General features: G+C 39.9%; 1 protein-coding gene across 1 annotated transcript in view; it reads left to right on the forward strand.

Annotated features, from left to right (window-relative positions):
- Nucleotides 1–4,338: 4,338 nt before the first annotated feature.
- LOC111551107 (dynein heavy chain 6, axonemal) overlaps nucleotides 4,339–26,361 on the forward strand; it is a 140,374-nt gene continuing 118,351 nt past the window's right edge. Inside the window, exons 1-7 of the mRNA XM_026456435.1 lie at nucleotides 4,339–4,470; nucleotides 8,676–8,847; nucleotides 12,795–12,941; nucleotides 13,956–14,029; nucleotides 15,903–16,057; nucleotides 21,695–21,926; nucleotides 25,008–25,160. Of these exons, the coding sequence (XP_026312220.1) occupies nucleotides 4,420–4,470; nucleotides 8,676–8,847; nucleotides 12,795–12,941; nucleotides 13,956–14,029; nucleotides 15,903–16,057; nucleotides 21,695–21,926; nucleotides 25,008–25,160 (984 nt within the window). The 5' untranslated portion in view covers nucleotides 4,339–4,419. The remainder of the gene's footprint in view (nucleotides 4,471–8,675; nucleotides 8,848–12,794; nucleotides 12,942–13,955; nucleotides 14,030–15,902; nucleotides 16,058–21,694; nucleotides 21,927–25,007; nucleotides 25,161–26,361) is intronic.

Raw genomic sequence — 26,361 nt, forward strand, 5'->3', positions numbered from 1 at the left:
TTTTTTTTTTTTTTTTTTTTTTTTTTGAGACGGAGTCTCGCTCTGTCACCCAGGCTGGAGTGCTGTGGCCGGATCTCAGCTCACTGCAAGCTCCGCCTCCCGGGTTCACGCCATTCTCCTGCCTCAGCCTCCCGGGTAGCTGGGACTATAGGCGCCGCCACCTCGCCTGGCTAGTTTTTTGTAGTTTTTAGTAGAGACGGGGTTTCACCGTGTTAGCCAGGGTCGCCTCGATCTCCTGACCTCGTGATCCGCCCATCTCGCTCTCCCAAAGCGCTGGGATTACAGGCTTGAGCCACCGCACCCGGCCGCCGGACAGACATTTCTAATGCAGAGTGGTGAGAGGGGAGAGACAGGAGAGTTTCCGGGGTGGGGCTGGGTTGAGGATGGGAGAAGCCTCCCAGAAGTGATGGTGGATCTGGATTCTGAAGGCATGCATGCCAAAGCAGAGAAAGGGAGCGTTTTATACCCCAGAAGCAGGAATGTAAAATACTAAGGTGGTGTGAAATATGAGCACCAAAGCAACAGGAGAGGCAGAGGTCACATCCCATGGTGCTGTGGGCCCATGAGGAGGAAACTGGATTTATCCTGTAAGTGCTGAGGAGCTGCTGAAGGAAATTTTATGGAAAGATTCCCTTGGCTGCAGGGGAGGGATGGGCTAAAAAGGAAGCAAGAACAGAGGCAACTGCGGTAGCCTAGAGGACAAGAGATGAGGGTCGAACCTCTTGGGGTGATGCGTGTGGTCAGAAGGGTTTTAGAAGCCAGAAGGCAGATCAGCAGGACTGGTGGTGTGTTAGTCAGGGTTCTTGAGAGGGACAGAATTAACGGAATAGATATATATACATAAAAGGGAGTTTATTAAGTATTAACTCACATGATCATGACGTCCCACAATAGGCCATCTGCAGACTGAGAAGCAAGGACAGCCAGTCCAGCCTCCAAAATTGAAGAAATTGGGGTCCGACATTCAAGGGCAGGAAGCATCCAGCATGGTAGAAAGATGTAGGCTGGGAGGCTAGGCCAGTCACTCTTTTCACATTTTTCTGCCTCCTTATAGTTTAGCTCCATGGGCAGCTGATTAGATTGTGCCCACAATTTAAGGGTTGGTTAAGGGTGATTCTGCCTTTCCCAGCCCACTGACTCAAAAGTTACTTTCCTTTGGCAACACTCTCACAGACATATCCAGGATCAATACTTTGTATCCTTCAATCCAATCAAGTTGATACTCAGTATTAACCATCACAGGTGGGGTATGGAGTCAAGAGGGAGAAGGGGGAACCTAGGCTGACTGCCCCATTTCTGTTCTGGAGAGCAGAAACCAATACGCTTGACAAGAAGAGGGCACGGGGCATGTTTAGTTTTGCTCACAATAAAACAAATATTTGTACCAGGCACTGTTTTAAGTGTTTCCCACCTGCTAGCACCCAGCATCCCTACAAGACGGATAATGCTATCAGCCTTGTTTTTTAGATCAAGAAATAGACCAAGAGTATGGAGTTATGTGACTGGTCCAAGGTCATACTACTCGTAAGTGGCAAAACTGGGATTAGAGCCCAGGCCGTTCGGCTTCTGAATATGTGATTTCAGCTAAGATTCCTCCCTGCCCACGTTGCTAAGCTCCAGTTCCCTGGGAAATCCAGGTAGAGCACTTTCTGTCTATCAAAATGAGAGCTTAAATAAGGCATAAACATTCTTTGAAGTGAAAAATAAGATGAGTGTAAGAGGCAGAGGGATAAATGGAGACTGAAGAGAGGGTTCAAGCTGTGCAGAGGTGAAAACTGATGGGGGCGGAGGTAGTAGGTCCTGAGAAAGGGGCCTCATTCACCAACACAGGAAGTCCCGGATGGAAGATGAACCTGTATTCAGTTCCTGGAAAGCAGTCAGCAGTTTTCTTCTTCCAGACTGTATTTACAGCCTGTATTAAAACAGGAAAACCTTTCCTAAAAAGAGAATGTAATTAGGCCTCTTTATAAAGAAAGCAGTCTTTTGCATATAAGGTTTTTTTACTTTCCAAATAATTTTATCTAACTTTATCTTCCCAACAACGCAGTGAGGAGAGAATATCACATGCCCTTTGCAGGTTTAGAATTCCCCTGACTCAGTGCCATGGGGATGAGGGTGGGAAGGGAATGACTGCCAAACCTCCCACCAGGCCAGTGCTCAGTGGCTCCTCTCTGCCAAACAAATCACATGGAAATGCCTTGCCCTGGCACTCTGAGGCTCCCACATATGGCTGTGAATGGCTGCTCTGATCCAAGGGTCTTTTACTGCTCCCTGCACATGTCCCACAGTCCCACTGAGGCAGAAGGCTTGATGTCTCCTGAATGCACCCATATCCTCCACCGCATGCCTTTGTGATAGTGTCCTCTACCTGAAAGGGCCCTTCTCTCCAGCTCTTCCCTTGTAATCCTCGTACTCCTTCAAGGCCCATCTCCAAATTGCCTTGCTCACAAGGTCTTTCCTTAAACCCCCATTTCCAGTGTGAGCTCCTCTTTCACCCGCATGGAGCACTGTGTGTGTCTTTATGGCCTTCACATTCCATCTTGAGTCACAGCTGTGGATGTGCTCATCTTGTATTGCATTCCTTCATGTTAGACTCTGAGCTCCTGACCTCCATCTCCCTCATCTTTATGGCCCCTGCTAAGCTTAATACCTTGTACGTAGTAAGCCGTTGTTTATTGGAACTGATTCACATAGAGAGAGCCTTGGTACCACCTCAAGCCTTGGTACTGTAGAGCTGAGATCAAGAGTGCCTTCCTCTTGGTCTTCAGATTCTTCCTCCTACCAAAGGAATTGGCACACACTCTTCCCTTTGCCAGAAATGCATCTGCTCCCTTCATCCCTATGGCCTTGTCTTCTGCTCCTGTCAGCTTCCAGCTCTCCACTGCAAGTACCATTTCCTTGGCCAAATCTTCTCTGACCCACAGACTAAGTAAGGTTCCCCCATCAAGCATTGCCTCAGCATTATATCCCTTTCCTTCAAAAAACTTACTGTGATTTTTATTGCAATTTTATTTTATTTTATTTTTGAGACAGGGTCTTACTCTGTCACTGAGGCTGGACTGCACTGGCACAATAGAGGCTCACTGCAGCCTCAACCTCCAGGGCTCAAGTAATCTTCCCACCTCAGCCCCCCGAGTAGCTGGGACTACAGGCTCATGCCACCATGCCTGGCTAATTTTTTGAATTTTTAGTGGAGACAGGATTTCGTCATGTTGCTCAACCTGGTCTTGAACTCCTGGACTCGAGTGATCTGCCTGCCTCAGCCTCCCAAAGTTGCACATTTATTTTTAAGATCATTAATTTATTAACCTCTGTCCTTCCCACTAAAGCTGCTTTCAGATGGAATAGGTGGCATGTTCTCTCCATTAGACCCACAGGGCTTTTGCTTTCCATTTAATTCACAATAGCCCAGGCTATTTGTGGATTCCATGTTTGAAGATTCACCTGCTCACAAAAATTTGTAACTGCAAAATCAATATTCATAGCACTTATTCTGTCTTTTGCAGACATGTACGGAGGGGCGAAAAATTCTAGCCATCCAACCCACAGTTCCCCGATGAGGTGGAACAAGACAACACTCTGCCTTCTTTTTCAGCTCTCATGATGTAAACAACTGCCCTTTTCACAGTCTACTGGAGGCCACATTTTCACATTTTTATGCCTTCTGTTGGTGATTTTGCCATTTAAAATGGCCCAAGTGTAGTGCTAAAGTGCTGTCTACTATTCCTAAATACAAAAAGGCTGTGATGTGCCTTACTGAAAAAAATGAATGAATTTGATAAATTTCATTTAGGCATGAGTAATAGTGCTGTGGTCCATGAGTTCAATGTTAATGACTCAACAATATAAAATAAGGCATTTTAAACAGAAACGCACATAAAACAAAGTTATGTATTGGTCAGTTGACAAAAATGTCATCACAGAGACTCACAGAAACCTAACCCTAGGAACGATGGTTCAGTATCCACTAATCCAGTGCTCCAGCCAACTTTACTAAACTTAACTACCATGAATAATGAATATTTGTTGAAAGAGTGGCTATATTTTATCTTCAGATAACAAAGTTTTTAAGATTACAGTTTCACATAAAGGTATTTATATAAAGTAGATGAATCAGCTGAGTGACCTTGAGCAACTTATTTAACCATCCAGGCCCTTGGTTTTTTAATCTATAAAATAGGTGTAAGTATAGTGGTCTCTTGGAGTGATTGTGAGAAGTCATTTAACATGCACAAAAAATGTAATGCAATGCTGGCATTTGGGAAGTCCTACCATTGGGATAGGCAGGTCTCATTTCGTTCTCTGCTGAGTGATCCAAGTGGATTTCTCTGCACACAGGATGTAACAATTGTATCGGCATGTGCACCTCCAGGCGGTGGCCGCAACCCTGTGACTCCCCGCTTCATCAGACATTTCAGCATGCTGTGCCTCCCAGTGCCCTCAGATCACAGTCTGAAACAGATTTTTCAGGTGAGTGTTGATTCTAACTTAGGCAAAAGGGGGAAAAGAAAATATATGTGTTCCAAGCCTCCCACAATCAAAGTGGTGTCTTGTGTTTCTAAGGAGTCCATCTATCCATCTCTTTCCCGAGCAGGAAGCAGGTAAATATGGATTCCTGGAGAGTAGCTGGCAGGCATTTGCATCACTGCCTTCTATATCTGTTGGTCTCAGAGAGTTCTAGAAATGCAGAAAGATTGTGCAAACAAAACCCCTACCTTTAGAGAAGGCTACGTCTTAGGTCCCTGCCACTTAGCACTGCACACACAGTTCTTAGTAGATCTCATCACTACCCAGCCCCTGCCTTTGTGCTCATCTCATACCTAACCACCAGGTCTGTGTGTCCACTTGCCACCAAACTTGGCACCTGATATGCCAGAGAGCTCAAGCTTAAGACACCTAAAACAGAACTCATCTCCTTGGCCACTCTCACAAAGAACAATAACCTATATTTTGTCCACCTGTACTAACTTCCCTAAAGGGCTACTTCTCCATCCTTTATATGGAAAAAATAATAGCACCTGCCCTACAAGTGCTCAACAGATTGTGAGGCATTATTTTGAGTAGAACAATAAGAGAATATGAAGCAGCATGACTAAAGCCCCACATACCCAACCTGCAAAGGTTTCTTAGACAAGAGAGATTGTGAGCTGAGGCTTGGGGATACTGGGAATTGACAGGGAGGAACGGATCTTAGGAACCGGAAGTGCTGGGTGAATGCAACTGCAGAGGCAGGAAATGGTAAGGTGTGCGCAAAGGTAGAATAAGACAGTTCAGGTGACTGGCCTGGAGAAGCTGATGACAGTGATGTGGACAGTGATGCCCAAGGATGTGGCAATTACCAGCATCGACTTCTTCCAGTGGAAGCCCTCTCAAGAGGGACAGACTCCACATGTATACAACCTTCAGTACGTGGAAAGGAGTTTTCTGTTTGTATTTAAATAGCTTATTTCTGTGGGAAATTATTTTTAATAAATTGAAGTAGTTCCAATAAGCTGTTTAGGAGCAATGCCATAAAGATAAATAAAAACTGCCACATTTTGAAGAACTTTGGGAGAGTGTTTTAGAAAATATGAAAGGATGGGAGCTTAGCTCCTATAATTAAGCACCAGAGTATAGAACAAGACATAACAGGAACCACCAAAGCCATTAGAGGGGTTGTCTAAGCCCCTGCACACTTTTTCTGAGATCTTTTATATTTATATTTTGAAGTTTGAAGTGCGTGATTCCCAACCACACCACAGATCCACTGTGATGTGATGAGTGGTGAGGGGTGTCTCAAGAAATTTATGCCTGGTTAGAAGAAACTGAATTTGCAAATTGTTTCATTTTTTATTAAGTTAAAGCAGATTCAGGGTTATGACTACAAAAACGTCATTCATCATTCCAAAATGGAATGATTTCTATTTTGTGGGTGAGAAGAATACAGTGAAGTCTGGGCCACTGGGAAAGACATGGTCCCCAACTCTCAACCTCCTGTGGGATTATCATGTCCATGGAAATGTGTCACCCATGGGAACATCGTCCAGCAAGCACATCACAGCTGAAAACTGGCTGTGATAGAGCTGCTTCTTCCCTCTGTAACTTTACAGGTTTACATTTAAAACTCACACTAACTATAAGAGGAAATAGAAATGATATGTGCAAAACTGCGAGATTCTGGGGGCTACCGGGTTGGACTGAATTCAGGTGGGAAAGAATATTGCTGTCATTACAACGGACAGGGTGTTTTGCCTGTAGGAAAAAAGAACTTGCTCTAGGCCCATGGATCTCAAACTTCATTTTTCATCACAGCTCACCTAAGCAGGACCCAATAATTCATCACCCATCTGTCCTGTCCTTCATTACTGTTTGGAGGAGAAAGAACTTGGATGTAGTCAAGAATTGAAGAAGAGCAAAATCAATAAGCTAATTTATTGTTAGCAACATATATAAATAGATTTATTTCTACTATGTAAAAGAAGCCTATGAATCTAAATAGTACAAGTATATTATATATAATGTTTTCAATCACCTATTTGTGTTAACACAATTAGTCCTATCATTGTACTTTCTTTGATAGTCTATTGCAAGTTAGTTAATCAGTGCATATATGCAGGGAGTGCATCACTAATAACCAGTCACGGTTTGCTCAGTTGGAATGTGTACATTATAAGTGACTCTTTCTTGGACCACACAGTTCACACAAACCTGAATGTTTACTTATTGGAAATTTATGTGCCAAAATATGCATCACTATACACTCCAAGGGTGAACTGAACAGCACACAACCAGGTAAATTAAATTTAATGAAATTTCTAGTTAGAAAGCTATAACAGCAGTAACTGAAAACCAGGATTGGCTCCATAAACTATTGATAATGTGCTTATGCCAAAGAATCCTTCTCCCAAAACTGACAAATCTGGCTGTGTCTTGTGTGCATGTTCTTAGTAAGAGTTTTGCAAAGTTGCCAGGCAGATCATGTAAGCCAGATCCTTAAGTAAAATATCAGGCTGTGGTCCTCAGTAAATTTTATAATATGCTAATTTTAATGTATGGATACCAATTTAGTAGCCTTTAATTCATTCATTAAACAAATATTTGTTGAGCACCTTCCATACGCCTGACATTGGTATATCATCCCTGTCCTCATGGATCTTCTTCCACAGATGCAGATAATGAATAGATGAATGAGATATCTAGATACAGACACACAGTTACTCATGCATATGTTAGAAACTGTATTTGTATTTGTATTTGTGTCATGGAGAAGAGAAGGCTGGAGCTTTTTACCTACCTATAACATATATATAGATAAAATTATCAGCTTGTCTATTCTCCATCATACACATACAAATGGACAGATTTTCATCAAATTTAAAGATTGGGTTTGGGATGGTCCTACATAAAATACAGACCATGTGGAGTATGTTAAACTCATGTTGGGGTCCCAGGAGGGGATACCTAAAGAGGTCATCCTCACAAGTTAAAGCAAATGTTAAACAGGAGGCCCACTGAAAACAAATACTCAGGTTTATTTCAAAAGATCTCATATATGACACCAAATCTGAAGTCACAACTTCAGATTGGACTAACTTGCAAACATCGATATGCATTCTGGTGGCTTCTCCCATGAGTTACCCCAGGGTTAATGGTGATAAGAATTTATCTATTTAAAAAACAATAATGATTTTTCCAAGCACTTGGGGGTCAAGGACTAGCTAATAAATACACATGTTCAAGTTGTGATGTTATGGATGAGAAGATCAGAGAGACTGATGGGAGGACTTGTTTTAGATTGAGTGATCAGGAAAGGCCTCTCTGGAGAGATGGCATGTAACCTAAAACATGAAGGCTGAAAAGGCACCTGCCAAGCGGAGAGGGCTAGGCACAGAGATAGGGGAGCAGTAGTGCAGGGGCCTGAGATGGGAAGGAGCGCGGGTGTTCAGACTAGTGTGGCAGGGACACAGGGAGTAATGGAAGGGAGGGGTGAAGTGAGGGAGCTGGGGGAAGGGTGGACCGGCAGGGAGACCAGGATGGAAGTGGAGAGGCCAGAGTGAAGGAGAGAGGGGAGAAACCCAGATTTAAAAGAGTGTAGCCCAGAATGGGGTGATGTCCGGGGAAACAGAGAGAAGCAAACAGACCCAAGAAATGTGTCCAAGATTGATTGTGCGGGACAGAGAATGGGAGGTGTCTACAGAGACTTCCAAGCTCCTGATCTGAGCTTAGGAGAGAATGGCCAGCTACTGAAATGGGGAAGCTGAATGTGAAGGAGTTCACCATTGCAAGTAAGTCACATTTGAAATATACATGAAGATGAAAATCTTTGAGAGTGGTGGTCATTCGTCCATAAAAGTGAGAGAGGGGGTTTCTGTTCTTTTTCAGGTGGGTTTGTGCCCTTCTTGATGACCCCTTGGACTCACCTCAAGCAGAGGTCTAAATTACTTGAGAGTACATTCATGTAAATTCACTAGCCAGATATGAATGACACTCAGGCATCACAAAACAATCACAGAAGACAGGAGTGAGTGCATCCTCGAGAATGTTTTCTGAAATAAGCAGAAGAGCTTTGATACCAGAAGACTTTGTGTTGGAATTTGGCTTTCTGTTATTAGAAAATATGTCATCTGGAGTACTTAAAAGATAGATATTTGGTTTAAAATAAATCTAATCCTCTCATATTATGTTTCTGATTCTAGGCCATCTTAAATGGTTTCCTGAGTGACTTTCCACCAGCTGTAAAGCAAACTGCATCAAGCATTGTAGAAGCCTCAGTTGAGATTTATAAGAAAATGAGTGTTGACCTCCTGCCAACACCTGCCAAGTCCCATTACATCTTTAACTTGAGGGACTTATCCAAATGTGTGCAAGGTAGTGTACTGCAACCCTCGTTTTCTTATCTGCACCGTCCCTTCTTTTCCATTGGCCCCCAAATCTCTCAGTAACATTGTATGTATGCAGTTTTCTGTGACTCACCCAGAAATCCCATCACCTGTTCCTGTTCAGGCTGAGTGCTTTACAACTATTTCACATGGCCAACACTGCCTCCCATTTCTCACTCCCTGCTGATTACTTGTCTTTCACTGAAAAAAAATAGAAGCAATTGGACCAGGGCTGCCTCTAAATCTCCCAAACAACCTGCATCTTCCTTCCCTGGGCTGAGCTGCCCCTGCATCTATCAGTGCCAGTGCTCCTTCTAGTACCGAACCCAATACCCTCCTGTCTATTCAAGGACTTTGCTATTATTCCCCACTTCTCATCTTCAAAGTTTCCTCTTTTATTGGATCATGCCTAATGGCATAAAAAGCCACTATCATATTTCCTATCTGAAAAAAAAAATTTTTTTTTCTGTAAGTCCCATATCCCCTGATGGTACCCCTCCCATTTCTCTGCTCTTTCTAGAAAGACCTCTTAAAGTATGGTCTCTCCTCCCTGTCTCACTTACTACCTCCAGTTCTCCCTTCAATATATGTCAATCAAAGTGTGATACCCAACACTGCACTCTACCTGAGTCCTGTCTCCATCTGCTCAGATTCACTGGTCAGCTATCAGCGGCACCTTAACCTCACAGCAGTGTCCACACAACTCGCCCCTCCCCACCTTCTGCAGTGGTCCAGGGCAGGCTCTCCTGCGGTCCTCCCTCACTGCCTGCTGTCGCTCAGTCTGTTTTGATAGCTGTTCCTCCTCTTCCCTACCTCAAAATGTTGGGGCCACAGGGCTCGGTCTTCAGATCTACACACATATTCCCTCAGTAATTTTGGTCAATTCTATATCTTCAAATACCGTCTACTCAGAGATGGCACTAGAGTGCCTGCCTGCAGCTCCCACCCCTACTCTAAGAGTCTGACCTGCATATCCAGCTTCCTTCTCAGTGTGCGCCCTCAGGCATCCAGCTGGCCTGCTACATTGGCATGTCTAAACGGAACTCTTGCTTTTCCCCTCCACCTTGGCCATACGTACCCCAGCCCCAGAGGAGACTACCATTAGTTGCTCTTGCCAGGAACCTTGAAAACCCCTGTGCAATCCATGAATAATCCTGACAGCTTTATTTTCAGAATATATCCCTAATCTAACCACTCCTCACCACTCCATCCACTACCCCTCTAACCTCCTCTCTAATCTCCTGCTTCCAGTTGTCCATTTACCCTGTTCAAAGGGACCAAGCTCTGCCCTCTGCACAGCAGCCAACCATGGGCCCTGCTGAGACCCTCCTGAGGCTGCTTCCAGCACCTGCCTGTGTTGAGTCTCTGAGTGATCTGGATCCGGGTTCCCTCTCCCTTTCATTGCCTACCACTTTCCTCCTTGCTACTGCCACCTCCTTGCCATTCCTGAAATCGGGCCTGCCCAGGGACCTCTGTATGTCACTTGCAATGCTCTAACACCAGATACGCACATGGCTCACTTTCCCTGCTCAAAGTCACCTCCTCAGCAAAACTTTCCCATGTCCCTTCATAGCTCCTATTACCTGTAATCATATCGCACATATTTCTCTGCATATATGTGTGTTTATGTATCTGTCTCTCCCATTAGGACATCAGCTCCCCAAGGCCTGTATGCTTAGTTCACCACTGTATCCCAGTGCCTAACTGGGCCTGGTACTGAATGAATGAATGTCTAGACGAATAAACAAATCTCCCCTGATTTTGTATACAAGGACACTAACTCTTAGTTGCTCCATGATCTGCTTCATTCCCTGACTTCCCATCCAGTGCCCTTTGTTCTACACCACTCTTAATTTTTTTTTTTTTTTTTTTTTTTTGAGATAGAGTTTCACTCTTGTTGCCCAGGCTGGAGTGCGGTGGCGCGATCTCGGCTCACTGCAACCTCCACCTCCTGGGTTCAAGCGATTCTTCAGCCTCAGCCTCCCAAGAAGCTTGAATTACAGGTGCACACCACCATGCCCAGCTAATTTTTGTATTGTTAGTAAAGACGGGGTTTTGCCATGTTGGTCAGGCTGGTTTTGAACTACTGACTTCAGGTGATCCACCCGCCTCGGCCTCCCAAAGTGCTGAGATTACAGGCGTGAGCCACTGTGCCCAGCCAACATTTTTTTTTCTCTAAAAAGATTCTAACTAACATTTATAAGTTTGTTTTCAATATCTGCAAAGTAGCCAAAGTAGAAGCTGTGGAGTGCTTTCCTGTGAAGCAATGACTGGCCTCTTTGAAAGCTAGCTCTCCTTCCCGTCTTCATCACAATCTAAGTCATTACCTGTTGTGCATTAACAAGTCTGGGAATGAACTAAGAGATGCTGGCCATGGCAGGAGCTTAGGCATTAAGAACCCTGCAAACCCCTCCTGCTCCTCCCTAATGCACAGTTCTCACACAGTTCCTGATCTTCCCAACTCCCAATTTGAAAGCTCTGTCACTCTTTTCTTTTTCTTCCTCCTTCAAGAGCCTGAAGGACTCTCAAAGCTGGCACATCATCCTTGCCACAGGATGACAAAATAATTTGTTTTCCTCTTCCTCCACTGAAATCATGCCCTCTTATACTAGCAGTTTAGTCCTGCTATTCATGAACTCAATTTTCCTAGAAAACGTTAGACTATGACTTCGTTTCTTTCATGAACTGCTTCAGACTCACTCACTGATCCTCAGACATTGTCTAATCTTGTCATTTATTTATTATCCTTCCCCATTGCCTTTCTATTCCTATTTTTAAGATAATTTTTGAGCTTCAAAATTCAGGATCCACTTTACTACTGAAATGACACATCATAAAATACACAGGAAATTCCAATGTTGAATGTCTTTCTCCTTGGTTCCACATTTCATCAAAAGTCCTAGAAATTTCCTTATTTCTACAAATATTAACTGAAAATAATTAAAACTTCAAGCATTTGGGAGGGGGGAGGGATAGTATTAGGAGATATACCTAATGTAAATGATGAGTTGATGGGTGCAGCACACCAACATGGCACATGTATACATATGTAACAAACCTGCATGTTGTGCACATGTTCCCTAGAACATAAAGTATAATTAAAAAAAAAAAAAGTCAAGCACTTCAAGAAACATATATGTCAAACACACACACAAACACAAACGTGAGATGCAAAAAACAGGTAGCATCATTATCTACAGAAATACCCTAGTATTCCAAAGCAACATGAGCAGTACCTACCATGCTGTGTGGTACCCACTCTCTGCTGTGTGTATCCACATGCACAGTAGACACTCTCCCTGCCCCCGTCTACAGTGTCAGGAGCCCCATATTGGTGGTCTCTGTGGAGAAGTACCATTTCCAGGAATTCCTGTACATTGTTGCTTTGATTGTAACTTGAAATTATTAGAACTGTGTTTGCAATAGCAATTTACACTAATGAAATGAGTACTCAGAATAATCTTAGTAGAAGCCGGAAGGGCCAGGGGCATTTGGTGAGGACTGACATTGGGAAAGAGAGAGAAATGGGAGTTTCAAAAACAGTATAAGCCTTGGGAGGAGGAAAGTTGCAAGATAAGTAAATACATATACTTCAGTCTATTTTAAAGTAAGGTGAGGCCCTTCACTTAGCATACTGCAGCTCATGTAACAATGGGATCCACTTGCTTACATGGTGGAGTCTGACCACTTCACATGCTCAGTTAAAGAAACATCACAAAACAGGGACAGAAATGTCTTTGTCAAATAATGTGTCCCAATATTGTTATCGATAAATGAAGTCACTATTCGTATATGTGTATATCCACTGGGGAAGCAGTCATTTTTGGCAATGTGAGGGTGAAGTTGTACTTAAGGATTTCCTAATTAAACTATTACTGGAGAGTCTACAAATGTAGAATTTTTCTTTTTTTTTTTTTTTCTTTTCTTAAAAAACAGGTATCCTTCAATGTGATCCAGGAACAACAAGAGGAGAAATTCAGATCTTTAGACTTTTTTGCCATGAATGCCAAAGAGTCTTCCACGATCGCTTGATTAATAATGAAGATAAGCAATATTTCCATGTTATTCTGACAGAAATGGCCAGTAAATATGAATCTTTACCTATTCTTTTTTTTTACTTGAGTAGAAAAGCAATTTGGTTTCCACAAAGAACAATTAACACAAAAAGTATTTTCATAATTTATGAGTAAAAGTTATTTTCTTTGAAGGTTCAAATATATATTAAAATATATGAAATATTATGCAATATTATAAAATAATTTTATTAAAATTCAGGAAGGGTCAGCCGGGTGTGGTGGCTCATGCCTATAATCCCAGCACTTTGGGTGGCTGGATACATGGATCCCTTGGGCTCAGGAGTTCAAGACCAGCCTGGGCAACAAGGCAAGATCCCATCTCTACTAAAAATACCAAAATAAATAAATTCAGGAAGTGTTAGTATTTTAATTTATTATGAAGTTTTAAGTAGAGGAGAGAAAGTAGGAGAAAGAGCATTTTGTCTGATAAGAAGCCAGGATAGGCCGGGCACAGTGGTCATGCCTGTAATCCCAGCACTTTGGGAGGCCAAGGCGGGCAGATCACAAAGTCAGGAGTTCAAGACCAGTCTGGCCAACATAGTGAAACCCCATCTCTACCAAAAATACAAAAAATTAGCCAGATGTGGTGGTGTGCACCTATAATCCCAGCTACTCAGGAGGCTGAGGCAAGAGAATCATGTGAACCCAGGAGGCGGAGGTTGCAGTGAGCTGAGATTGCATCATTGCACTCCAGCCCAGGTGACAGTGCAAGACTCCGTCTCAAAATAAAACAAAAGCCAGAATAATTTGAAAATACTTCTTATTTCTTAAATAAGTATCCAGTATTCATTATTTAACAAGTGTTTTAAATTATTTGTTAAGTATTCTTAATCTTAAACTTGGGAGATTATCAGCTAAACTAAAGCGGCATGGAGTTAACACAGCATTCTCTCAGTTTTTATATATCTATTAATTAAGTCTTCTAAGTAAAGTAGCAGCTGTTATTCTGTATGTTTTATCACTAAAATATTCCATTCAAGATTATCATTATATTAAAAACGTGGTTTTGTTCTTTAAATAGGCAAACATTTTGGAATTGCAATTGACCTGGAATATTTTTTGAATAAGCCCATCATATTTGGAGATTTCATTAAGGTAAGTATGTTAAAATGACTTGACCTCATTTGAAAATTATAAAGCATTTATTATTTTCCAATTCAAATTTATATTCTATAAAAACTTCACATGTGTGAAGAGTTAAGATCTAGGCCAGATGTCAGCAAACTATGTCCCATGAGCCAAATCTGCCTGCCACCTATTTTTGTAAACAAAATTCTTTGGAACATAGCCACAGCCATTTATATATATGTTTTTTTTTTATATGATTGCTTTTGCTCTACAACAGCAGAGTGCAGTAGTAGTGATAAAGACCATATGACCTGCAAAGCCTAAAATATGTACTATCTGGCCCTTTACAGAAAAAGTTTGCTGACTGCTGGTCTAATTACATTCATTTTGGTAACAGTTTGAATCAGAGAGCTATCAGGTATTCAGTTTGGAAGGAAGCAGAGAGGTCTAGTCTCTTAACTCAGGACTTCCCCCTTATTGTACTCTACGTAGTGAAGCTACTTAGTTAAGAGAATTGCTCTCTTCATTTAAGAGTAACTCTAATTAGTAGCAATTTGTTTATATATTTAACTTCCTTTTATTCCCTTATGAGTTCCTCAAGCCCATCTCTGCAATACTTTCTGTCTAATTTTTACCCACTGGACCTAATTTTACCCTCTGGTAAATTTTACCCTCTTGACCTGCCTAGAATAAATCTGCTATCTCACTGTCCTGCCTACATTGGCAGATAGCCATGTTGTTTTACTAAGGTGCCTCTTGTTCGAGTAAAACATTCCCAGTGTCTCCAAGAGGGCAGAGACCACGTCTGGTTTTGTTCATCTTAAGTTCCCAGGTTCCTGCACAGAGGTACGTAGCAGGCTGTCAATCAATGCTGGTTCAACACATGAAGGAACTCATCATTATATTATATGTATGCAATACCTCACCACTCTGGTAACTCCACTCTAGATAAGTATTACCACTGACAAATAAAAAAGATAAACTATGTATTTTTGTAAAGTATATATTTATGTTTATTATTAAAAGTATGTCCAAAGTTTGTTTTCGAAGATTCTTTTCCTGTGTGTTTCTAGTTGATTGTATTATCAGATGAGGGACTAAACAGAAAAAGAACAGTTAGACTCTTCTTGCATTGCTTGTGTGTGTTTTAGTAAAACAGTCCAGAAGAAAGTGCCCCTGGGGCAGTTGCTACATACAATAGAGAAGGGATATCATCAATAGATTAAAATAAGGACTCGACTCCCTGCAGTTTACACCTGAATTTAATTTTCAGCAATTTAGGTAACCCTAGATGACTACTATTTAAAAACTACAAATAGTTCTGGCATGATTTTTTATAATAATAGCAGTCTGCTATGCATAGTTTTTAACCAGTTAGCTTTTCCAATGTCAATAACCTAACAACAAAAGAATGAAACTAGGTCTGGCACAGTGGCTCACACCTGTATCCCAGCACTTCAGGAGGCAGAAGCGGGCGGATTATTTGAGGTCAGGAGCTCGAGATCAGCCTGGCCAACATAGTGAAACCCTGTCTATAATAAAAATACAAAAATAAGCTGGGAGTGGTGGTGGGCATCTGTAATCCCAGCTACTCAGGAGGCTGAGGCAGGAAAATCACTTGAACCTAGGAGGCGAAGGTTGTGGTGAGCTGAGATCACTCCACTGCACTCCAGCCTGGGCAACAGAGAGAGACTCTGTCTTAAAAAAAAAAAAAAAAATGAAATCGGAATGTAGCATTGTGAGAAATATCAAAACCCTGTTTCTGAGCTCCTATGTAAATTTTATTGCAAAGACCTTCAGAATTCCAGTGTAGCTCTTGAAGAAGTTAAATGAAATGGATTTTCCAGGTTATGTGTCTATCAGAATTAATCCAACTTGGTTCTTCTCCCATAAATTATAGTTTGGAGCAGATAAAGCTGATCGGATTTATGATGACATGCCTGATATAGAGAAAATTGCAAATGTTCTACAGGACTATCTTGATGATTATAATCTCACAAATCCCAAAGAAGTAAAGTTGGTGTTCTTCCAGGATGCTATAGAACATGTTTCAAGGTATAGTGCTATAAGGCGCCCAATAATGCATGGATTTAATATTTTTTGTATTAAAGGGTAAAAAAATAAGTTGTATAAACTCTTTAAACAGATTGCTAGATGGTCAGAGGTCTTTTATTAATTCTCACCATAACTTAAGAGTTATTGTTTAACATATTTTAAATATTTGTGGAATGAGCTTTCTATGGAATCCCCAGAGTCGTTATTTTTGCTAAATATTAATTGATGGTTTTTGTTTGTTTTTATCTGTTCTGTCTTGTTACAAAAAGGATGTGGGGTTGTTTACAGAGATACACGTACAGTATAACAAGGCTAATTCCATGCATGCCTAAAGAAAGAGGAACTTCAAAATTATAGCAAAACAAGTTCAATCCAGGATCAGAGATTTCACCTGCTTGCGAGTCTGACTCTTACCCACTGCAGGTGTCCTGTGAGGGACACCCTTGACACATTCATAAGCATCCAGCCTAAATATCTGCAGTCCTTGGGGCACACTTTCTGAAGTGGCTTCTGTTCTGTTTGATAGTTCTAATGCTAAAATGATCTTTCCAGGATAAGCCAACATCTGCCTCCTGTGCTTCTGGTATCCATCCCATCCTGTGAAGCAGTCATGATTAAGTCACTCAGTGTGGGTATGAAACCATGATATGGAGCATCTCATTTACTTGGTACAATACTCTCTCTGTAGCTTAGGATCATAACGTCTTTACAAATAAGGCTCAGAGAATGTCCCAGTGCTCTGTTGCTACATAATAAGCCACTCCTATCCTTAGCTGATTCATTTTATCATCTCTCAATTTTCCCAGCTATTCTCTCTGAGCATCTCTCTTGCAGTTGCAATCAGACCGTCGCTGGAGTGCCTGGAGCATCTCCGCCTCCACGTAGTCTCTCCACTTGTGTCTCAGCATGGCAGCATCAGGGTGTCTAGGTTTCTCAACATGGTGGCTCAGGGCTCCAACAGCAAGTGCCCCAAGACAGAGAGCCAGGCAGAAGCCAAACAACCTTTTTGACATAGTCTTGGAAGTCACATAGCATCATTTCTACTGTGCTCTTCTAGTCAGTGCAGTCATACAGGCCCACTCAAGGTCATAAGAAGAGGACAGAGACCCTATCTCTTCGTGGGAGCAAAGAGCAAGTAGGACCAGAGGCATTATTGCAGCCACTTTTTGGACAACGCAATGTGCCACAAAGAGATTAGGTAAATGGTCCAAAGTCCTCTAGTCAGTGAGTGGCAGGTGGGGATCACAGCCAGTGCTTCGGCTCTAACTCCACCGCAGGTACCCCTACCCAAAATGGGCTCACTTTTTTCGTAACAGCCCTCCAAATATTTGAAGACCATTCCCATATTCTTCTTAGCTTTATCTTCTCCAGGCAAGATTATCCTACATCTTTCCTATTGCCTGTTAGAGATTATTTCCAGTCTTCACATTCTGAGCACTTTATAATTTTTCAATGTTCTACTTAAAATGCAGCATCCAGATTTGATATCATATTCTGTGGAATAAATACAGTAGAATACAGTGAGAGTAGGATTTCCCATGGTCTATTGCTGTAGCAAGATTTTCATGGCTTTGTTTTTTTTCCTGTGTCAACTGCATTTTAGCATTCGTCCTTGTTAATACTGACAGTTAAATCCCTAGGATTTTTTTCACATAAACCATAAGCAAATAAAGTCTTCACCTGTTGCATATTTCATCTCTTTAGCCCTAATTCAAGATTTGTGTTTGTCACAGCTTAAGTGTTATAACATAGGTCGTTTGTCATTGGCTTGTCCAGATGCCACTTGCTTCCCGTCTGTCCCCCTGGTAGCATACCCACATGCTATCCCCTAACAACTTTTATTCCCATCGCTCAGGCAGGCCCTAAGCCTACAAGGAAAAAAATAATGGAAGCATTTTGGTCTGAGAAACTTCCTGAAGAATAGACCAGACCATAGGCAAAGTTGGCCTAATTCTATTTATAATCTTTCTTACTTTTGTGAAAGAGAATTACCAGGCCCCTCAAGGTTTGCTTAAAATATTATAGCAGGAAATTAAAAACCATTTATAGAATGGTGAAGATTTGGTTTTCAGATGCACAAAGGACTGCCATGTAAATAATGATGTAGACTGTCCTCTTTTATTCAAGAGAGGATCAGTAAGGAATCAGAGAAAACATATTTCTGCTTGTAAGAGCGTTCAAACACCTAATGCTGATTGGCAATGGAAAGGACTTTGTTATGAAAGTGAGTTATGGATTAATTACTAAATACTCAGTAATTTAGCACATACTACATTTCCATTTGTTGGTGACATTTTAGTTTTTGGCTTTTTAACACGGGGTAAGTAAAAGTCTTCTAACTCAGGGGGGAAATTTTTGCTTCAGAGCTTGTACATTCAAAGAGCAAATGCACCAGGCAGTTTCTGCCCATCGTGTGCCCCAAAGTTGTCACCACGCTCCAAGGATAGTAGAACAAATCTATTAGTATTTAAGCCACTAATTAGGAGAACCATCTCTTGCCTGCTACGTGAGAGAAAATGTAACTTACCTACTAAATTAGAGAATTCTTACTAGGGGAAGTTTTCAATCCATTTATAAGTAAATTGCCAGAAAAAAAGATAATACTACAAAGCAGAACGGACAAGTAATTTGTTTCCAGTAGTTTCTGATAGAAATAATCAAACTACTATTAATAATAATGTACATGAAATAAGGAAAGAGTGACATATAAAGTGCAAGATTTTTATCATATTCAACATTTCATCAACTGTAGGACACTTGTACATTATGGGAAAAATAAGAAAACATTATTATCTATTCATTCTGCCCTCAATTTTATACTCACCTGGGCAGCTGAAGGGAAATAAGCAAACAGACATCTGATGTGTCTCTCAGTAGATATGTACTATGGCAGGCACATAGCAATCACAGTGGTGCCTATGGGTCTTCGTTGTCCTAGTAGAGGAGTTGGCCAAAAGTTCTGGGGAAGAGGTTGACAAACTGCTTTGGTAAAGGGCCAGATAGAAAATATTTCAGGCTCTGCAGATCATACTGCAGCTACTCAACCCTGCTGTCATAATGCATAAGCAGCCACAGACAGTAAGTGAATGAATGAGCTTGGCTATGTTTCAACAAACTTTACTTATAGACACTAATATTTGAATTTCAAAGGATTTTCACATATCATGAAATATTACTCCTTTTTTAATAATCTAAGTTCTAGGGTACATGTGCACAACGTGCAGGTTTGTTACATATGCATACATGTGCCATGTTGGTGTGCTGCACCCATTAACTCGTCATTTACGTTAGGTATATCTCCTAATGCTATCCCTCCCCCCTCCCCCAACCCCACGACAGGCCCAGGTATGTGATGTTCCCCACCCTGTGTCCAAGTGTTTTCATTGTTCAGTTCCCACGTATGAGTGAGAACATGCAGTGTTTACTCTTTAAAAGTTGTTTTCAACCATTAAAAAAAAATCTAAAAACCATACTTAGCTCATGGGTCATTTAAAAAACCACATGGTTAAGAGGCAAGATTTGGCCTGCAGGCCATGGTTTGCTGACCCTGGTTTTAGACAAAGCCGTCTTACCTAGTCACTCAAGGTGTGGAAAAAGTGGACCTGTCTGAGGAGCAGGAGAGGGTGTACAGGTGGAGGAAACAAATTTCAGTTTGATTCTTATTTCAGAAGATCCTAAATAATGACTGGGAGTCTGTGCCTTGTCCTGGAGGAAGACTTTTTAAATAAGTCCTCGTAGACTCCCTGTTCTATTCTTAACACTACATAGCTCCTATCTCCTGCCACCAAAGATGACGTGTACAGTAACTAACTGTTACAGTCTCTAGAAATTGGTTACTTGAACGTAGAATTGATGGAGCACCCACCAAATGCTATGCACTGTTCTCACAGAGAAATGGACAGCATTCAGGCCCCCATGATGGAGCTTATATGTGGGAAAGAGTTAGCAATGGTTTTCTCTCATGAGTTACAGTGACCATGTGATGTTTTCATAATCAAAAAATAATGAAGTCACATAATTTTAAAATATTTGAACATTGTTTTCATCAATTATCAGCAATATAAATAATCTACATAGATAGATAGATAGATAGATAGATAATGATAGATAGATAGATAGATAGATAGATAGATAGATAGATAGATAGATAGATAGATTATTTACCAGAATAAGGAAGGGGAAGAAGAGGAAAAATCATTAAACCTGCTTTTACATTTCTCCCATGATTTCTAGATTTTAGACAATGATAATGATAAGTTTTAAATTATGTTTCTATTTTGTGTCTTCCTAAGAAGAATTTATTGACATTATCACCCCCTTTTCTATCATCTTAACAACAATGTATAGAATTGATTCTCATACATACTGGTCACCTTTATACTGATATCCCTTCCCCCTTCTCAGGTTTTTAAATTTCATTCATACTTCTGTATATCTTCAAGGAATCTTTTAGGGAGGCTCTGCAGATTATTTACTCTCTGAGCCATAACATGGTATTTTTCTCCCTCTAACCACTGTCTTGTAAAATGTCATCTTGTCGAATAGATGCCTGAAGCCAGCCTAAAATTATTTGTTCCTTTGGGGATAATCCATTATTCTGCATTAGATAATCATAAACTTTTCAGTTATGTTTAAAACATAGATTTCTACTATAAAATTTCTACATGTAAATTACTTATAGATCTCCTAGGAAATATTTAGTGTTTTGTATCTCCTCTAGTTTTCTTTCTTGATCTTTGGGGCTGTGGGTTCAGCCCCAGTAGCTTATTCTATCATATCAGTCACCATTGCCTCAATTCTATTCCTTCTTCTCATTCCTGCAATTTCTATGATGTGGCCTCTGGGATTCCATTTGTGTCTCCTAGATTTGCCCTCCTTATCTTCCATTTTCTCTCCCATTATTTTAAGATTGCTATCTTTTTTCTGAGTTCTGGGTATATTCCTGGAGTTTGACCTCTACTTTTCCTGTTCAACTCTCCACGGTATTCTATTTGTGAGACTCATCACCTTCCACTCAGGTTTTCAGTTTAGTGGATTTTCCATCTCTACTCAACTTTTCCTAAATTTGCAAGGGGAGGGTTTACTCCTTTCTGAGTGCTCTCTCTCTAGTATCATCATTGCAGTGCTTTTCAAAATTCATGTTAACATGAATCAGAAACTTTCTAAAATTTTGTTGGTATCCTGCAGTAAATCCATTTCAAGGTGTTCTGTTGATCTCTCCTTCTGCACTATGGTGTCTTTTTCTAGGTTTAGTGATTTTTTTCTGCTTGCTCATTCTTATAAATGGAAACCTGGGCTTGCCAATTGACAATATAAGTTGTGGCCTAGATCGAGTAGGGTCTCCAACAAAGTCCTTCAGACTTCAGGGAAAAGAGATTTTACTTTATTGTAAATTTGTACGACTAGGGCCGAGACCCAACAGCCTGTTAGGAATGAGGGAAAGGATGAAAAAGAGAAAAGCCAAGCAGTGCTGTTTACCAAACCCTGGCCTCAGATGCAGCCTGCCCTTCCCTTGCAGCATCCTGCCCCGGGAGGAGACTCCACTGGCTACCAGCCTTCGGTTCTGGGGCAGGCTCTCCGAGCAGCAGCCATGTCTGTGAACTTGAAATAAACCTTTCTCTGCTCTGATGTTTGCAGGATTGCTCGGATGATACGTCAAGAAAGAGGCAATGCCCTGCTTGTCGGAGTAGGAGGCACAGGAAAGCAGTCACTCACGAGACTTGCAGCTCATATATGCGGTTACAAATGTTTACAGATTGAACTCAGCCGGGGGTATAATTATGATAGTTTTCATGAAGACCTGAGGAAGTTGTACAAAATGGCTGGTGTAGAAGACAAGAATATGGTTTTCCTTTTCACCGACACCCAGGTGTGTGTTTAAATAGCCCATGGGTAAGAACAGGAAATGTATGGGTGTTACAATCGGGTGTGTGCTTTGAACAGTTTGTAGAATGAAGTTCAAGGGACTGCTCCCTTTGATAACACATTTCCCGCAGCTTGTAAAAGACTTTTATAATGCATTTTTATTTATTTTACCAAATATTGTTTCCCTTCTTTAAATTCTTAGTAATTAAATTTGATCAAAGGTCAAGGAAGTAAGTTTTCAACTTTTCTTTGAGGGAAACGGCAAAGATAACAGAAGGTAATAAACTGTATAAAAGTGCATATAAGAAAATAATTTACCAAAAATTCAATTAGGGAAACATGCCTTTACCTACAGAAAGGAAAAACGAAGGGCTATCTTCTGGGTTAAATTACCTTTAAAATTGAAGTAGGATTACATCTATATCTATGAGAGCTAATTTAACTGATCTCAAATTAATTCTATAGCAGAGGACTTTCTACATTGATTATTCTTGGATATTTTCTCTTTAGAGAAAATAAATCTGTCTAGAAATTAGCCAAGGAATAAAAACGTGTGATAGATTCGATGCATACCTTTTTAAAAAAAAATATTGTAAGCAGAATTAAATACAAACAAATAATTGGAAAACTATTTTTAATATCTATGACATGCGATGAGTTTGTATCCTATTATAAAAATACTTATTACAAATGAAAAAGGAAAAGTCAAGCACATCTATAGAAGAAATAGAAAAAATGTGGTAGAATGTGAATACACAGTTCCAGAAAACAAAGGGCTTTAAACACCTGAAGAAATTGTCAACCTCACCATTAATGAAGGAAATTATAATAAATAAAAATGTCAGTGACTTGGCCTTGCAAGTTGATAAAGGTTAAAAATCATAATATACAGTGTTGGCAGAGGTGTGGGAATAATAGGCCTGTTTATTCTTCACTGGGAGATTATAAATTAGCAAAATCTTTCTGGAAAGTAGTTGGCAATATGTAGGTAAAGCCTTTACATTTCTTTTACATTATAATCAAAGCTACATACAGTTGCACTTATGAGAATATCTACTGTAATGTTTTTAAATAATAACCTGAGAGAGTATGAATGTCCACTGAGAGAAAGTCATATACATAATATCTGATATAACCATATACTAGAGCACTATGTAAAAACTTTAAAATTATAGAAACATACAAATTTTAATGTATATCTAGACATGTATGCCCCATGTACAAAGAGAAAACATTTGAATCATGGGATTGTGAGTGATTTTTATTTTCTTAGTTTTGCTTATCTGTAGTTTCTAATTATCCTAAAATTAAGATATTTCTGATAGTGTTTTTAACATTGCTTTAAAAAATCAAACAAGTTATGTAAAAAGTCTCCAAGTATTAAAGCTCCAAAGATCAAATCATATTGTGTTGCTTCTCTTTAGACAAAAAGTTACTGCATTCTGTTGAAAGCCCCAATCAATCTCAAATGTTCTACAGTAATGAAGAGTAAACGTAACAAAAATAAAAGTGCATGTGTCTATACACAAACTTATATATATACACAAAACATTACAAGTGTGAGAAGAAATTGAGAGAAGCAAGATGTTAAAAATAGAGTTTAATTGGTTGTAACTAACAAATACAAAGTAGAAATAAGTATGATTAGATATTTTGCCTAATGTAATTTCTAAGCTACAATTAATAGCTATATACTATATTTCATATTTTACAGAGAAAGCAAATATTTTCTAATACTACTGAATGTTTACAAAACTTAATCACATACTAGATTTAAAGAAATTTTGATTAAATTGTGAAAAGCATAAGCCTTACTCATTCTTTGCCCATGCTTTAATCAAAGGAGAAATTAATGATGTGTCTTAGGACTTTAAAATATTCATATAAAAATCAAGAAAGTCAAAATCTCTTAGAGACTAAGAAAAATGAACTTAATATAAATAAAAATCTATGGAATACAACCCAACAGTTCTCAAATTTACATTTATAGATCTGAATCAAAAATCAGAAGCTACACAAATTAGTTTACTTAAAACTTTAGGAGGGAAAAATGTCACACGACACATAAGAAAATGAAACAAGATAAAAGCAGAAGTAAATTAGAACACAGAAAACTACTGTTTATTCTTGGGGAAAATTGACAGACACAATTATACCAAGTTCATTAAGAAAAGCAAAAAGTTTCAAATGAAGAAAATAAAATAACAGATATCTTGTCATAGTTAAATGTATAGTACTCAAACTTCTATATAACTAAAAAGTTAGCTGAAATAAACAGTGAGAGATTACTTTTAAATATGCACCAGTGTTGAGAGACAAAAAGTCTATTTCAAAATATGTAAATTACTCATACAAATTTGAAAGAAAACTCCAAGATGCAGATGGTTGCAAACTTTAGGTCAATTTTTTAATGGACAGTAATAAATATGGGATAATATTTTCCCTTGCCAATAATCAAAAACATCCAAACTAAATTCTCCAAAAGAAAGCATTTATTATACCTTCCAAATTAACAAAAATAAATGTTAAAAATCGATGAAGTCACACTGGAATTGAATGAGAAATAGTAAAATCTTCAAAATCCAGAAAATATTTATGCATTTAATTGGTAATCTCACTCCTGGGAATTTGTTTCAAAAAAATAATCCAACTAAGGAGAAAAGCTATATGCCTAAAATTGTTCTTATAAACAAGAGTATAAGCTATCTCTGTCCATGTAAATGTATAGTGCATCAGCTCAATGGTGCATTCTGCTTCCATATTTGTGATAAATATGATGAGTACATTACAGAACTATGGGTTAGTATTAATGATAAAATGGTAACTGAAGGGGGCAGAATATAAAATACTTGCACATATGACTTGACCCAGGTAAAATGGGAATGCATGCTAAGAAACAAAACACAAAGGAAAAATGAAAAATCAGTGCACTTACTATGTTAGAACTTCAGGGTTCCGTGTAATTTTTAAGATTATATTCTCTTAAAGATACAATCGATTCCTGTGAATTTTAGAATAAATATTTGCTTAGTAATAAATGGAAAATGATTGAGCAAGTTGTAATGATCACTGCCTTCTTCTACAGATTGTAGTGGAGGAGTTCCTAGAAGATATAAATAACATCCTGAACTCAGGTGAAGTGCCTAATTTATTTGAAAAGGATGAACTGGAGCAGGTTTTAGCGGCCACCAGACCAAGAGCAAAAGAAGTAGGAATTTCCGAGGGGAACAGAGATGAGGTAGGACGTGCCAGAGTAGTTATGTGGCTTTATCACAAAAAGGTTTCTTCACCTTTTATTTAACCATTCACTGATCCCCTGAAGGGGTCCATGAATAGAATATTTTTCAGTATAATTGGTTTCCTTTGTGTTCTATGTATTTTATTTTCGGTGTTTAAAGCATTGGTGCACCGGACTTCCAGAAAGTTCTGTGGGAAGCAGAAAACAGAAATCCCACTGCCCCACGGAGGTCATAGTCTTGTCCAAACTGGCCAGCCCCTCTTATTCCTCTTTAAGCACCAGTTTATTTCACACACTGCAGCATCCTCCTGTGGAGAGCTGAAGGCTTAGGTCTAGTATTGTTGATGCCCTTGCCTAGCAGCAATGTTACAACACAACAAAGCAGGAATGTGTTTTCTCTCACTCTCTCAGGAACAGTGGCTGCTGCACGCTTCCATTCTCCAACACCATGCTAGATCCCATACACCGTTACTTGCTCACCCCAGGTTTTTTCCTGGTTTCTGCACCTTCTTTAACTTTCTGGCTGTTCTTTCTTATATCTTTACTGTTTCCCTTTGTGGGAATTGTCTCTCCTGCTAGGTCGGAGATTATAGGTACAGATGCAAGTCTACTTCTGCTAATGTAAGCAGGAAGGAATTTATTAAAGGGATACAGAATCATTGGAAGGGCCAAAGAAAGAAACTCCAGACTGAACTCCTTGGAATGAATATGAAATGTACACTGTAGAAGTCAATGGTCAATGAGGTAGCTGCCTCTGCCACAACCATTCCTGCTGAAGCAGGGAGCCACTAAACCAGTCAGTGTGCCTCTGTGTCAACTGTCAGCTCTAGAGCCATGTGTCCTCCATCACATCAGGAAGCAGCTGAAATCAGGAGCCAGTTCCAGAGATAGTAGCTCCAGGATAGTTTCTCAAAGAACTAAGAATTGAACTACCATTTGATCCAGCAATCCCATTACTGGTATATACCCAAAGGAAAATAAATCATTCTACCAAAAAGACATATGCACCTGTATATTCACTGCAGCACTATTCACAACAGCAAAGACATGGAACCAACTCAGGTGCCCATCAATGATGGATTAGATAAAGAAAATGTGACATGTGTTCACCATGGAAGACTACATGGCCGTAAAAAAGAATGAAATCGTGTACTTTACAGTAACATGGATGCAGCTGGAGGTCATTATCATAAGCAAATAG

The sequence above is a fragment of the Piliocolobus tephrosceles genome, chromosome 15, assembly GCF_002776525.5.
Source record: "Piliocolobus tephrosceles isolate RC106 chromosome 15, ASM277652v3, whole genome shotgun sequence".
Classification (NCBI taxonomy): domain Eukaryota; kingdom Metazoa; phylum Chordata; class Mammalia; order Primates; family Cercopithecidae; genus Piliocolobus; species Piliocolobus tephrosceles.